Genomic DNA, 15,158 nt, shown 5'->3' on the forward strand with positions numbered 1-15,158 from the left:
GTGTCTGATGTTAGCATTGTTAGCACGTTAGCATAATACACAAGAACTATGCATGACCTTCAACTAAACTGAAGTAAACTTACAGGCTCAAAATTCTCCCAAAATAAATATTATTGCTTCTGCAGACTTGTAAATGATGCCTAGATCACTGGAAATGTAAAATAAAAACGTACAAATAAAAACGTCCTAAACAAAGTTCTCTGCATACCAAAAATACACTAGTGTCATCTAAAGGCAAACAAACGAAGCTGCATACATATTATCAATTACTACAAATAATATTGGGAATTTAAAAGGTTGAGGGATGTTTTATTTTGTTTTTTGGGGGGGGCTATATATTATAATGCATAGTAACGCATGTTACTGTCATTTGTACTGTGTAAAATGTTCCAATTTTTTCATGTGTAATGCCTTACCTTACCGCGTTACAGCAAAAAGTAATGCATTACAGTAATCACATTACTTTTGTAAATACATTATTCTCAACACTGCAGGCCACATATCAGAGATGACAAATATAACATACCCGCACAAGCCAACCTTCTACAAGGTGAACAGTAAGAGATCTGAACTGAAAAAAAGGGACTGTTTTGCTCAAGGACAGAGTCGGACCCTTTGTCTCCTTCCCCGTCTCCTAATGAATTGGTTTTAGCCTGTTTCGGAGCAAATTATCCTTCCCTCCCCTCCTAATTTTCCAATTTGCTGTGTCATTTATACCTAATTGAGGGCCGCACAGGGCTGCATTACTCTCACAAATAGGGCGATATAGTTTATTGAAGGTCTGCTTTATACAGAGGAGCGGGTAAAGCAAACATCAATTGTAAGACCATATAGAAGATGTGGATTTTCCCGAGAGGCTCTTGCAAAGAGGCTTTAATTATTTCTCAAAGGCAATCCTCTGCCATTGCTACTTGCTACCTACCACTACTCATTTTATAGCCTCACTCCTCCTCTTTCTGTAATGGAGATAATTAATGAGGTGAGAATTCACTTTATTTCATCCCTGCTCTGTCGCCTCGCCCGAATTTCGCATCACATATTCAATGAGCCGAAAAAGAAAAGAGTTCTCAATCTGCTCAGGTCCGGCTTGAAAAGAATATGCTATCCACCTACCTTGTCCATAATCTTTTGGATTGTTCAACTCTGTTGAAGACTGTTAAAGATTGTTAAAATACTGTATGTTCGTTTAATTTCCTTTTAAATGGTAATCAAGAAAACAAAGAGTCTCAATAGCAAATTTGACCCGAGTTTTATCTCTCTAATGTTCATTAAAATGCAGACGTTACAAATGTGATCCTCTTTAGTGAGTTTTGATTTTTGAAGCTGACTGCATCATCGTCACCGTCTTACGGCCGTCAACCCATGATTTAATTAACGTTACGCTGAGCACACACTGTGTTCTTTAGAGCTTCAATTATCATCACTTTTCAAATGTTTTCCCGTCATATAGGATGCCATCATACTACACTGAGATGGAACTTAAATTAAAAAGTTGCAAAGCGCATAAAAAGTAACACCTTGAGGGAAAATTTCACGTGGCATTAATTTTCTCCCCGAGTAATCTTCTCCTCATACTTAAGTGTTTGTAGAGGTCTTCATACCTCACTTATCAAAATTTTAGTTACCTGATTTACAACATCCATCCATTTTCAATGTCATCGATTTGAATTCTATCTTCCACAGCATATTAGGGTAATTTTCACAGAGGTGATATGAGTGCTTAGTTGTAAACTACAGCTTGGTAGAATCAAACTTGAATACAACCGGAAAAAAAAAACTGACTGCATTAGTATCCATTTACACACACACACACACACACACACACACACACACACACACACACACACAGATTGTGGAGTCAAGCTGAGAGGGGAGGCAAAAATATGGCGGTCAGGACCATGGGGACTTCATTGCAGGCTTCAGCCATGATGTCTAACAGAGACATTGAAGCGGGCAAGGGGAGGGGAAACCAACACTTTCGAGGCGGCTGTTGCATTTTTGTTTTATTATTATTTTGTTCATTAAAGTATTGAGTATATTTTAAATTATGAGCACAAACGGTTCTAGTACTGTCACCCATATGCACTATTTCCTCAGATAGTGGACAGACGCAGAGCGAGATGCATCTTGGGGGTAAGACTCATATTCAGAAAATGTCGTCAAAATCATAAATAAATAACTGGTCATTATCTTTGCTATCAAATTCAATGGGAGGTGACTGTTTCACAACCATGTGGTGAACGTTTACGACCTTGAACGAACCCTGACGAGATCAAAAGAGCCGCTAGAATCACCCACAGTGGCTAAAACCAAAACAAAAAACTCAACGCCTCTTGCTGTACTATATTCCACCAGGCCATCATGGGCTTTTCCACAGTGCAACGAGGCACTCTAAAGCAGCCATTCTGATCCAAAGCCCCGGTCTGCTACTTAGCGTACTTGAGAAACTATACTCCATTCCAATATATTGGAATCTAAATCTTACATCATCCCCCACAACCATGCACACCACACCTCTCCAACACCTGCCCTCATGGGTATTTTATGCACATGTTTTTATTACACAACAGCAATTGCTATCTTGTCCTTTGCTGACAAATATCTAGTTTTTTAGTGGCACCCAAGGAACCCAAGCAAAGGCTTGTCCCTGCGCCATCAGCAAACCTCTGCTTCGCTTCCTTCTGAGTCTAATTTCCACAAGATTTTTTTTTAATGGCAGCAGATGTTCTTTTCAATCCCACCTGTCATCAGGGGCCGCCCATCAAAACGCCATCAGGACTCTGCTGGCCACCTGACGAACGCGTGTCGAGAATGCATTGCGGGTGGCACGCTCAGTTAGTCGTTTCGCCACATCATCACTTCTGGATCGTCGGCTGACACTTTATTTATTTATTTATTTAATTTGCTGACAAACATAGCAAAAGAAGGCCGTCCAACCTTGGTTGTTTTACTATAGATTGAGTGAGAGACAGTGGCAGGAGGCAATGTAAGTACGTGAATAAATCGATTAGGGGAGAATTTGACGGATGGGATGCATAGGCGGCCCCGACGCGCTGGAGAATTCATTTCTCCGAGAGAACATGCCCCCACTAGGTACATCCGTCTTGGCGGGAAATTTGGCAGGTTCCCCAGGGTTGGGAGCTCAATTAACCAAAGGGCTCACTGGCAGTTAGCCGCAGACAATAGCTTTGTTGAGGAATATACACTTAATGGTAACAGCGAAACCAATCATGAGGATGCAAAGTGGAAAAAGATAAGGCGCTGGATAGGTGGACAAAATATCCGTATAGACATCTTACAGAAGCAAAAGCCTCCACCAAGTAAAAGAATCTTTCCAAAAATACTGCAACAGACCTGCATTCTGCACACGCAGTTCTCTAAATTTTGTCGGATTTAACATATATTATATATACATATTATATATATATACATATTATATATATATACATATATATACACACTATATTGCTATACTATATATATATATATATATATATATATATATATATATATACACACATATGTATATTATACTATGCTGCTATACTATATATATATATATATATATATATATATATATATATATATATATGACTATATATACACTATATTGCTATACTATATATATATATATATATATATATATATATATATATACACATATGTATATTATACTATATATACTATGCTGCTATACTATAATATATATATATATATATATATATATATACTATGCTGCTATAATATATATATATATATATATATATATATATATACATATATACACACACACACACACTTATAAAGACTAAATTCAACATTAAATTCAAAGTATTTTTCTCATGAAAAGTACTTGATATGTTTTACTCACCTGCATGAGATGTTCTCAATGAGTGTCTCGTATGGTCTCCATTCCCAATAGCTCAGGCTCCAGTCCTTCATCCCGCACATCTCAGTGGATGATTTATGTGGAAGCGTTGCTCTATGACCTCAAAATTCGCCCCATTCATACAGCACCTGTCACTGCACCACTGCCCATGCGAATGCTGAAAGGCGAGCCATCCGTGCAATATGGCAATTTTCCACCCACCTAGAGAATTAGAAAGAAAGGATCCGACCCATTGAGAAGCAAAGCTTGTGAAGATATGTAGAGCAGGTGTGCGAAGACTTTGCTAACAAGGGAGTTGAACTGCATGCACTGCTGACCACAACATCTGCCGTTTTCAGGATTTTTTTTTGGGGGGGGGGGGGGCCTTAGTAGGTTTCTCAGTGAGTGACAGCAGATGATCAAGTGCTTAAAATGGGTACAGATGGAAGGGGCCCGGCTTCATCTCCGTTTGGGGCAGAGTTCCACTCCCACTCCCGGCTAGCATATGATGCATGAGAAGCAAGCGGGAATAGAATGAGAGAATCGTCCGCGGAGACCCAAGTTGAGGCCCGACCTGACCCGTTACCTCGTCCCGGGTGAAAACCCTGACGAGCTCTTTAGGCTTCATAACGAGCTCCTAATTGGCACTTCACTTGTCCCTGAAGGTCAGAGTGCATGTTCCTTTGCCAGCAGCGGGAGAGACAGCCACTTCCTGCCAACAGCCGTGTTGCACCACTCACGAATATCCCTCTGTGCAAACAAAGTCATGAAAGGACAAGCGAACTTTTAGCAGAAGCACAAGACAAGTTTTTATTGATAAAGTAAAAATGCAATGTGGAAAACTATCATTATAATGTGTCAACTTAACCTCTGGGTCTCCGGAGATTTAGCATCGTGGAATATAAATATATATTTTTACTTTTGACCCCTCAAAATGTTCAGTGACATCAAGCCATACATACAGTGTGTAGATAGATAGCTAGATAGCTAGATAGATAGATAGATAGATAGATAAGTTTCATACGAGGATGACACTAACTTGTGTTTGTTGTTTTGTTTTTGTGTAGTAACTCCTGCAGTTCAGTTCTATCCCGTGCACTGATTCGCTTACAGCCAATTAGTAATGAATTGTCACCGATGGCCTACATTATTTTGCATATTGCAGTCAGGTGGATATTCTGCTCATGTTCATGTTCCACAAACACAATATTCATGTTTGCACAGAGAATCCATCCATGTTCATAACCACTTATCCTCACAAGGGTGATGGGCGTGCTGGAGCCTATCACAGCTGTTTTTGGGCAGTAGACGAGGTAGCTACACTAATAATGGCTGGCTGCCATATTGTTGCAAAAAAAAAAAAAAAAGAACAAAAAGGGAGGGTTGACTGCAGCACCTCCTGCTGTCCGTAATGAAAAACAGTCTAAATCTTACACACTTTCCCTTTAAGGAAAACTGTTATACATACTGGGATATATAGGGAAGCAAGCAACCTAGCTTTGAACATTTTTTTTGGTAGGCAAAAATGAGTTATCCCGCCATGTTTACAGAAAATCAAAAATTGAACAAAGAATGACACTTTTATTGTATAATATAGCAATAAATTTGACTCATGACATTTGGCTTTAGTTTAACTTTCACACACTCGAAACCCCTTGATTAAAAAAATAAATAATCTTACCTCAATATGCTTTTTCAAGTTTGAATGGGTTTTTGAAAGCCATTGGCTGCATGGCCGAACTTCCGTTCACTCGCAGACTTTGAAGCGCTTTCGAAATGAGTACATTGAGAACTTTAAAGTAAGACCAGGGATGTCTGACGGCTGTCGGGCTTTGCTGTAGACAAAACTCTTCACCGCCGGGAGTAGACACGGACAACTTTTCGGCAACGAAAATTGTCAGCACTGGTTTGAGTTTGGCACTTGTCATTGATTGCTGATTTGTATCACGCTCAGGTGGCGTTCGCACCTGCGCAGTAATGCATCGCAGCCCAAAATGAAAGCGACAGGGCTTTTTCATGGAGTAAAAAGTATAGATATTTGTGCAAAAATATGATGTACTAACACCCAAAAGGTACCCAAAAAACTAGTAGTAAAATTACTTCATTACTTGATTTTTCTGTCCCTTCATAAAGACAATTACTTCAGACATTGAATTAACGCGCGACTCGAACACATTCGTCTTAAACATATTACGCAATCGTCACGTTGAATGTTGTAGAATAATTTAAGCTATGTAAATCTGCTCTCAAAATGAGACATTTATTGTTTGAAAATATGAGAAGCAATGAGCCCGAAAGCTGCAAGAAAAATATGAGTAAATGCTGCCATCTAGTGGCCTTTTTGCTGTAATACAGCTAATGTGTATAAAATTAAGTGCCTCCTCTACCAGGTATTGCAGAGCGCACAAAACAAACAAAAAAAAGTACAGGCACCTCAATGCAAGCGTAGTACAATAAATGAAATACATTCAATATTGGTGTTCAACTCCTTTATGTATAAAATACATTTAAAACCAAAAGCCATACAACCAACACAGAAGCAGCTGACATGTCACTGAAATTCAGAGTAAAAGTAGAAATTAGAGTTTAGACCTTGCTTTCACATTCCAGATTAAACAGTAAACAGACAAAAATGTACGTGTTTAAAGTGTTGAAAGATTGCGGTAACGTGCGAACAGGGGTCAAGTGAGTGAATTCCAGGGAATTTGTTGAATATTTTGAAAACAAATGTAATAGTATAAAAATCACAACAGGACCCTAAAACACTAAGACAGTTTGTTTAAACAAGCCTTCAGAAAAAGAGTGCAGGTAAAAAAGAGAAAAAGTTATGAAGCAAATGTAAAAATATTTTACAAGTCAACAGGCGGCAGCTGGCACAATTTTAGGATTCACAGAGAGATGTGAGACGATTCTGTTGGAGAAAAAGGAAAAAGATATTTATGAACAGCGGCGCTAAAATAACTATGCACATTGTTTTAAATCAGTGGCTTTCAATTGAGAGTTCATGAAGGAACTTCATGTGAGATTTTGGCAAGGTCTCTGTGGGTATCAGGAAATCTAATTTCACACGTTTTAATGCTGTGATCGGAACGGAACATTTTCTTTCCAATGAGTCCTGTGCAAAATATTCTTTGTATATTTTGTTAAGTTTTAAAGCAGGGGTGCACAAAACTGGCCCGCAGGTACACATGCGTGACAGAAACCACCGATGCGTAAAGCAGCGTGCTTCATTTCGCATACTTGCTTACCCTCCCTAACTTTTATTCATGACAAGAAGCGGGCCTGAGATCAACCTTTTTTCGTTTGAGACAGAGTGGAAAACTTTCAGCCATACTTTATTTGACAAGTATGAAAACAGCACTTGAATGTAGCGCAACTTATGGCTAACAAACAAGCTAATCGAGAAGCAATGGCGAATCGCCTTCTTGCTAGCTTGCATACTTTTTTTGACAAGTATGAAAACAGCACTTGGATGTAGCGCAACTTACGGCTAACAAACAAGCTAATCGAGAAGCAATGGCGAATCGCCTTCTTGCTAGCTTGCGAGACAAACTGCAGGAACAACCCAGGCCCTGTCTAATCGTTTTCTCCTTGCCTTTAATAAAGCTAAACACGTACATCCCGTGTCTTGGTATTTTGAAATGTGTTTGTTTACTTGAAGCAGCTTTGGGCTGGCTGTCGGGGCGGCGTATCATTTTATTGAGGGTGTGAATAAGAAAGAAAGGCTGCATTCCAAGCACTACGTCTTGGTGCTCATGTGCGTAACCCACGAAAAAATGATGTGCACCCCTGTTTATATGGATGTGCATTGCCATTAGATTAGATTGCGTAGTCTAAGTGGAACTGTATACAAATCACTGAAGTGAACAATCATGGCTGTTTTTTTTTTTAATTGTGTGTTTACACCAGACCTTTTGATGAATTTGGCTCTTGGACATGCAGCGTCAGTGTTGCGCGATACAGATGCTGTTTATATAAAGTACCTGCAATCGGCGGATGCTCTCCACGGCGGATTCGCCTAGTTGGGACAAGTCCATTGAATCCATCTCACTGGCCAACAGCTGAATACTCTGGGGGGGATTAAATTTTATTATGTTATGAATTAAGTCGCTATCTTTTTTGTAAAGGGCAAAAATGAATAACGTACAACATTTGGAATTTTGTGGAAATACGAGATGAAAAAAAAAAAAGATTTCAAAATATACTAACCTCTCCATTACCAACTGGTACATTGATAACAATATCTTCATTGGCTGATATGGGGGAGCCGTTGACGGAGAAACTGAAGACCCTCTCCTTGTGGCGAGGAATTCTCCCAGCTGGCGTCTTGGGAAGCCTGAAGTCCAGAAAGCTTAGAAGTTGAGTGATTTTTTTACTTTTGACCATCTATCTCACTGCGTCGAAGGTTACCTCGGGTCAAAGCGTGGCGTGATGAGGGGAGTGGGGCCCATCAAAGAGGAGTCCAACAAGATCCTGGCTGGAGTCACCATGGAATTCTTTGAGAGTCTTAATTAAGATAGCACAGTATTAGGAAAGATGAGCATTTTGTAAATATGGTTCTAAAGTGTCCCACCTTCCTCTTGAAGAATGTTGCTGACTGACTGACAGCGCTCTTGCCCGTGTTGATGTTGTCGGGGCCTTTTTTGCTTTTTTACCCTGAATGCAAAACAAGCGGTTACATACAGATGAAAGTAATTTCTACAGTGAATGCCCATCAAAATGAGTTATTACCTTCCTTAAAGTTCTGGGTGTGTTTTCCTTATTTAAACTTTTGGTTGTCTCTTTCTTGGCTGAGTGTTGGGAAACAAGAAGTTGAATGATGTGCATTAAGTTATATGTCTTGTTTTCAAAACATAGAAAAAAAAAGACTCATACTTTTATTGACTGCTTTGGTGAGAACGGCGAGATCCTCTGCGTGCTTCTGAGCATCATCCTCAGCCAAAACATTTTCTGCAATTGCTTTTGGAAAAATGTCTGAAAAAAAAAATAACCAGATGAATTCTAATTACTACCACAAATATCAGAAATAGGACCAAAAGTACTCACAAATTCAAACTTGCAGCAACAAGGATTAGTGAGAGACAGTGATGTACTTACTGAAATGTTCCACCCATTTCATTTTCCGCACAATGGACGGGATCTTAATGAGAGCCACGTTATAATTATTTTGAATGTCTCTCAACATGTGGTCCTTCTTCCCTCGCAGTTGCTCAAGTCTCACATTTACTGTGAAAACAATAAGTACATTTAAATGCTTCTAAAAAAAAAAAAAAAAAAACATCGTAGGCCAGAGCGTCACAAAATTAGAGGATTTTAAAACAGCGATGGCTACGCACCATTTTAAATAACTATCGTATGCCAAACACTGTCGTAATTATAACACATTTTTACCTTCAACGTCAAAATCGCTCAAGAATCCTTCGAGTTTAAGCATCTTGGGTGTTTTCTTCCCTTGCTTCGTCGTTCTTTTCCTTGGAGCCATGACTGTATGTGGAAAACTGCAAAAACAATATGTTATGATTACATTGCTTAACCCTAAATTGTCAAACGCATCAAATTTGATACAAATATTTCTGAGCCTTATTGCATCACTATATCGTTAAAATTGGCTTTCAAAACCCTGTTTTGTACAATCTTTTACTTGTATTCTACCCTCTGGTGGATATTTTTTTCACTACAACAATTAGGAGACCGTACAGTGGACAATCCAAGTTGGCCTACTTGAGCTAGTCCAAGAGTGCCACAAGCCAAAAGGAAAAACAAGACGACTGCAGAGAAAAAAGTGAAAAGGAAGGAGTACCGGTGGAGAAAGGCAGAATTTTACTTGCCAGATGTTCAATTTTTTGAAAGTCCTGATGATGGCATTGAAGAAAGGGCTGAGTTTAAAACCTTACATGTATTTCAAACAGTTTGTTACCAATGAAATTATACAGCTGGTTGCAGAGCAAAAAAACGTGTTCAGTAGAAAGGAGGAAACTTGGTAAACACAAATGCCCAAGAAATTGAACAGGTTCTTGGCATGTACGTGTTCATGGGTTTGGTACAGATGCCCAATGTCAGAGGCTATTGGGAAATGGAAACCAAGTACCCCAAAGTTGCTGATGTGATGTCGCGAGATTGATTTGAGAAATTGCTGACATCATGCAGTAGAAAATCTCATCTGAAAGTGTACATGCCAGCAGCACCTCATCAAAGGGGTTTCAAAATGTGGGGACGTGCAGGACAAAGTGGTTTCTTGTATGACTTTGACGTTTGGTAAGCTGATGTTTTTGCCTGAACCGTTGTTTTCGTTTATGGTTACTATTGTTCATAATAAAAGGAAAAATAAGGTAGAAATTTCACATAGCCCAAGGTTCTTGTTGAATGCCGTTAATTTCTGTAATACTTAATATTTTTTATTTAAAAAAAAAACAAAAGAGTGAATGTTAAAGGTGCCAGTTTGCACAACTAAAACAGGCTGAAGTTATTGTTATATTATTTGAATGCAGAATGACACGTAATGCTTATGGCATTATATATGATACAAATATGAAAACATATTTACAAATATTCTTTCTTTTTTTTTTTAAATTTGTTTAAGAGTCAGATAAAGATTTCAGATTCCAAAAATCTGAATTTTCTGCCCAGTATTTCTGGGGTCAGGCATTACAGTTAAAAACAAGTTAAGGGCAGGAAGCTAGCTAGCTAGCTAGCTGAATAGTTGTTGTAATCGTGTCATAAACGTTTGAAGCTTAGCGTGGAGGTTGCAATGTATTTCAGACAATTTGACTTTCAACAATTTACATTCCGACTGTTGTAGGTTTAAAAGCAACATTACCTGCTTTCTTGTCTTCGATCTCCGCTTTCCTACAATGCGGTTAGCGACTGTTACTCAATTTTAAATGTTCGACAGGGCGGGACAATGCTTGAAATTCACCAATCAGCACTTGAGATTACGTCACTTCCCACCAGGACGAAGCCAATAAGAGTGGTGTTGCGTCACGTATTTACAGCGCATGACCGGAACTCCTCTAAAAGCAACAAAACCATGTGAGACGTCAAGGACAAGTGACTTGCGTCGGGGCAGAACTTATTTTTATTTAATTTTTTTTCCATAGAAACCTTCACATAAATGTGATGGCCTCGCTTCGATGTTCTCTAATTATCTAGATCATCGCAAAATGTCGAAATCTGCCCTCCTAACCATCCATCAAGTCTTGAGGAGAAGCTTCCATAGTCTGGAAAACAGCCACAAAATGTGGACAAGCGTTTTAGCCGAGTGTACCCCTCTGATCGTGTCTCTGGAGAACTTGGCCGAGCAGTCGATGGCGCTTTCTAACATCCATGTCGCCGATACGCCGCTGAAAGACTTTCCACAAGTGGAAGAACTTCTGCGTTTCAAGCTCTCGCAAGCCATGGACACGGTGTTGTGCAAGCTGCACGAAAACATGTAAATGCATTTACCACAGTACAAAAGATGTACTGATTCGAAATAGAATGCAATCAAAGGTGTGTCGTTGTTTCAAAATATCGTGATGATGTTTTGTTTTTCACCTGACTTTCTTTTAGGGATTCACTCCAGTCCCCGAGAGACTCTTTGACCAACCAAGTTTCGACACTTCTTCAATTGTATGAGCAAAACATAGAGAGTCTGGATTTGCTCACTGTAACCCAGCGATCGGCCACCAACCCATCTGTAGTCGACATGCTGGAGTGGCTGCAGGATGCCGATCGTCACTATCGACAGCAGTATCCTCTTTGCTAATGCTTAGATTTGGAATTGCATCGCTCGGTTTGCTTCGCCTTTCCCTAAATCGTGCATTCAGATTGACGAGGAGGAAGACTCTGCTGCACACGTTCAGTTCAGGCAACCTCAATCTTTTGGTATCTGCTACTAAGCGATGGAAAGACACGGACTCTCCCGATGCAGAGGATCAAATCACAGGTTCATATCAATTATTACTGAAGACAAGTTCAATGTAACCATTTAAAAAGACCACGTTTACGATGTGAGGCTATTTTTTGCTTTAATGTTATTATTTATAGTCAAACTTTATGTTAGCCAAAAAAAACATCTTGAAACGTAATGAGTGATTAAGTAACAGATAACATGTATGTGTCCTAGTTTTTTTTTTTTTGTCAAAGTAAATGAAATCCAGCACAGCTTGAACCACAGAATGAATCAGCCATTAAACACCTTGAACATAGCGCGTTCTTTAAGGGGGTTGTCAAAACAAGAAATGTCTTCTATGCATCACCACGCGTGTGTGCATACATCTTCTGCAGCGGCCATGTTGCCACTTGTTGGCCACTGAAAATGACATCACGGTTGCTCAGTGCTCAGGTAACAATCGCTCATAGTTCTGCTCACGAATGTTCCATGACTGAAATCAAAACACAGTTAATCCACAAGTGGTTGCCTGAGCATCTGTCGTGATCTTTCTTTCAGTCGACAGCAAAACGGCCACCGACTGAAATTGATCAAAATGTAAAGATTCTGTTGCTTAGTTCATATTCCACAAACGCAATATTCATCAAAATTCTGTGTGTGGGCAATTGAAACGGCAGAGAAGATATGTTAAATTGTATTTTTTACTTCTTTTTTGAACATATTTCTCCTTCATATTACTGCATTACTTAAATCGCATGATCAAACAACCTGATATTTGAAGTACTCTCAACTCTATATACATCATGTTGATTGCATTTAAGATATTGCTGGCTAGCCAAATGAACTAAACGCTTCTTTGTCCAATTTCAGATACACTTTGCAAGGTGTCCTTCTTCATGGATTCTGGCTAGAGGGAAATGGACATGATTGCAACGCTTGAACTCTCTGACAACACTGTAATGGAATTACTGTCAAAGTGACAATACAGAATCGGAGCAGAATACAACAGTAGTCTTGGGCTGCAGACGATTTTAACTCTTTCAGTGCCATGGATGAGAATTTTGTCTTTACAATACTTACATGATGTACCAATGACGTGATTCGTTTTAAAATATAAGCAATGTACACAACACAAGTTTAAATACAAATTAATACACAAATCAGGCACACGATTGATGTAGTCCAAAAATAATGTAATGCCTTTTTGGCATTTTGCTATTGCTTCTTTACACACGTGTATTCTTGCTACACATACTCTTTCAGCGGGAGACTGGTAGATGTGATGGTCTTGGGTAAATTCGGCGCAGAGGCAGGTGAATTAGCGAAGCTGCGGCCCACGTAGCCCCTGCGGTACCTGCCGCCCCTCTCCACGAGGGGGCACGTGCTGCTTAGCACGGCTCCGCTGATCATCAGAATAACGGCAGCGGCCCAGCCCAGATAAATAGCCTGACCGAGCTCCCGTTTGTGCATCGCGGGCACGTTGGGGTTGTAAAAATCCTGAATGACCGTGTTAGCGGTCCAGGAAACTGGGACGAGAATGCAAAGGCCCGTCAGGATGAAAAGAATCCCGCCAGAGAGCGCGATGCCCGCCTTGGCTTGGCGGTCGTCGCCGGCGCAGGTGGTGCACTTCATGCCGCAGCAGGACACGGTGCAGGAGAGCCAGCCCATGAAAATGGCCAAACACATGAGGGCGCGTGCGGCCTGGATGTCGGGTGGCAACGCCAGCATGGAGTCGTACGTCTTGCACTGCATGTGGCCGGTGGTCTGGTAGATGCAGCTCATCCAGATGCCCTCCCACTTGATTTCTGACGTCAGGATGTTGCTGCCGATAAAGGCCGACACCTTCCACTGAGGCAGGGCCGTGACGGCTATCGCCATAATCCAGCCGGTCACGGCGCAGGTGAAGCTGATTAGTTGCATGCCCGTGTTCACCATGGTGACCAGTAATTTTAAAGGATGAAATTGTTCTTTTTGTCAGGATGAATATCTCTCTTTTTGGGGTGTCTATTTACTCACAGTGCCGCCTTCCAGCTGGCATCCAATCGCTGCATCGACAAGGAGTAATCGCTCCCACTTTCTCCAGATAATAGACATCCAGCCGTTGAAAAGGGATCACACTTTCTCCTCCCTCTCATTCCTGTGCTCCGCTCAATGCATTATTGAGTAGGCGATAGCTGTGCAACCACCTGTGGCAGTTTTCAGATGTAGGATTGATGCTGGTACAGCGGAACTGAAGTTCACAAGGTCTTTCCGACACCAGAATTCCAAGCTGCTTTAAGTTGGTCATTCACTGCCATTGATAGCCATCAGTCAAAAATCCATTTTAACGGAGTTAGCAGTTGAATACAACGACATTTTGATGCATAGCGTTACCTTGATCGGTCAAACTTGTTAGTCGTGTCGGGTTCTTATTTGACGGATATCCAGATGTAATTCCCATGAATAAATATCTTCCGAGAAAAAGGAACCATCAGACTTCCATTCTTTCGTTGTCGCTGTGTGGACAACAAGCACTCAGGGATCCGAGCCTTGATGAAGCCACTTCAGATTTCAGCTGCTGCTCGGCTTTACCCTTCCCCCTCCTACCAACCCTCCGCCTAGGCTTAACGGGGTGTTCAAAAGGGTCCAATTGGTGTTGGCCCATCAGGTAGTAAAGATTAGACCACTGTTTTCAAACCTGGGGAAGCAAACACTGAATGTGCTCCCATTCACATGGATGCAGTGGGTGGAGAGTTGTGGGGGTCAACAAAGGGAGCTAGGAATTGATGGAAGGTCGGTGGCTCGGTTGACACAAAAACAAGATGGGGAAAATTTACAAAACAGTGCACCAAATTGCATGCATATATATATATATATATATATATATATATATATATATATATAGAAAGAAAGCTCAAAAGAGTAACAGTTACATTGAAAACAGCCCAAATAAACATAGTAGAAAGAATAGGTTAGAGGTAAACATGTCACCCTAAAAAGTCTGCCATTTGACAAACAGATAGCTCTTTAAAATGGTAGGATTTTTTTGTTTTTAATTTTACAAATATAAATGGTACTTTTTAATCAACTGTTCTCCCTGAATATTGTGCTCACAGCCTCAATGCGCTAATGAATTAAATATGTCATCAAGATCTGCTTCGGGTTTCCTTTCTTTTGTAGCACAGCTCACCGAGGTAACGGTGGTCATGACAACAAGTTGGGACACTGGGAGTACTAGCGGGGGAGTGACAACCAGCGTGATTAGGACCAGGACGATAGCAGTGATGTGCATACTAGATACAACTTACCAATTTCTACAAATGCTGCAACAAATGGCGCAAATTTGTGTAGTATTTTGTATTTTCAATAGTAGGATCATAGGGCAAAAAAAGTGCTAAGTTGCTTAGTTATTAAAAAGGCAAAAAAGTTCAACTAAATTCA

The 15,158-nt window shown here is 40.2% G+C and overlaps 3 protein-coding genes across 3 annotated transcripts; 1 reads left to right on the forward strand and 2 right to left on the reverse strand.

Annotated features, from left to right (window-relative positions):
• Positions 1–6,406: 6,406 nt before the first annotated feature.
• Positions 6,407–10,773, reverse strand: cdca8 (cell division cycle associated 8). The gene is made up of 10 exons (XM_088405144.1): positions 10,686–10,773; positions 9,260–9,366; positions 8,966–9,094; positions 8,744–8,842; positions 8,600–8,658; positions 8,442–8,524; positions 8,279–8,374; positions 8,078–8,204; positions 7,852–7,938; positions 6,407–6,779 (listed from the first exon to the last, which is right to left on the reverse strand). Exons 2-10 carry the CDS (start codon positions 9,348–9,350, stop codon positions 6,750–6,752), a joined length of 801 nt encoding a protein of 266 aa, XP_088261270.1. The 5' UTR covers positions 9,351–9,366; positions 10,686–10,773; the 3' UTR covers positions 6,407–6,749.
• A 100-nt stretch (positions 10,774–10,873) lies between these two features.
• On the forward strand, positions 10,874–14,869 carry airim (AFG2 interacting ribosome maturation factor). The gene is made up of 4 exons (XM_088405184.1): positions 10,874–11,297; positions 11,417–11,596; positions 11,674–11,792; positions 12,609–14,869. The coding sequence occupies exons 1-4, from the start codon at positions 10,999–11,001 to the stop codon at positions 12,647–12,649; spliced, it is 639 nt and encodes a 212-aa protein (XP_088261310.1). The 5' UTR covers positions 10,874–10,998; the 3' UTR covers positions 12,650–14,869.
• cldn35 (claudin 35) lies at positions 12,452–14,161 on the reverse strand. Its single transcript, XM_088405183.1, has one exon. The coding sequence runs from the start codon at positions 13,671–13,673 to the stop codon at positions 12,984–12,986; it is 690 nt and encodes a 229-aa protein (XP_088261309.1). The 5' UTR covers positions 13,674–14,161; the 3' UTR covers positions 12,452–12,983.
• Positions 14,870–15,158: the final 289 nt, after the last annotated feature.

Source organism: Hippichthys cyanospilos, chromosome 21 (assembly GCF_059441005.1).
Source record: "Hippichthys cyanospilos isolate Australia breed blue-spotted pipefish chromosome 21, RoL_Hcya_1.0, whole genome shotgun sequence".
NCBI classification, from domain to species: domain Eukaryota; kingdom Metazoa; phylum Chordata; class Actinopteri; order Syngnathiformes; family Syngnathidae; genus Hippichthys; species Hippichthys cyanospilos.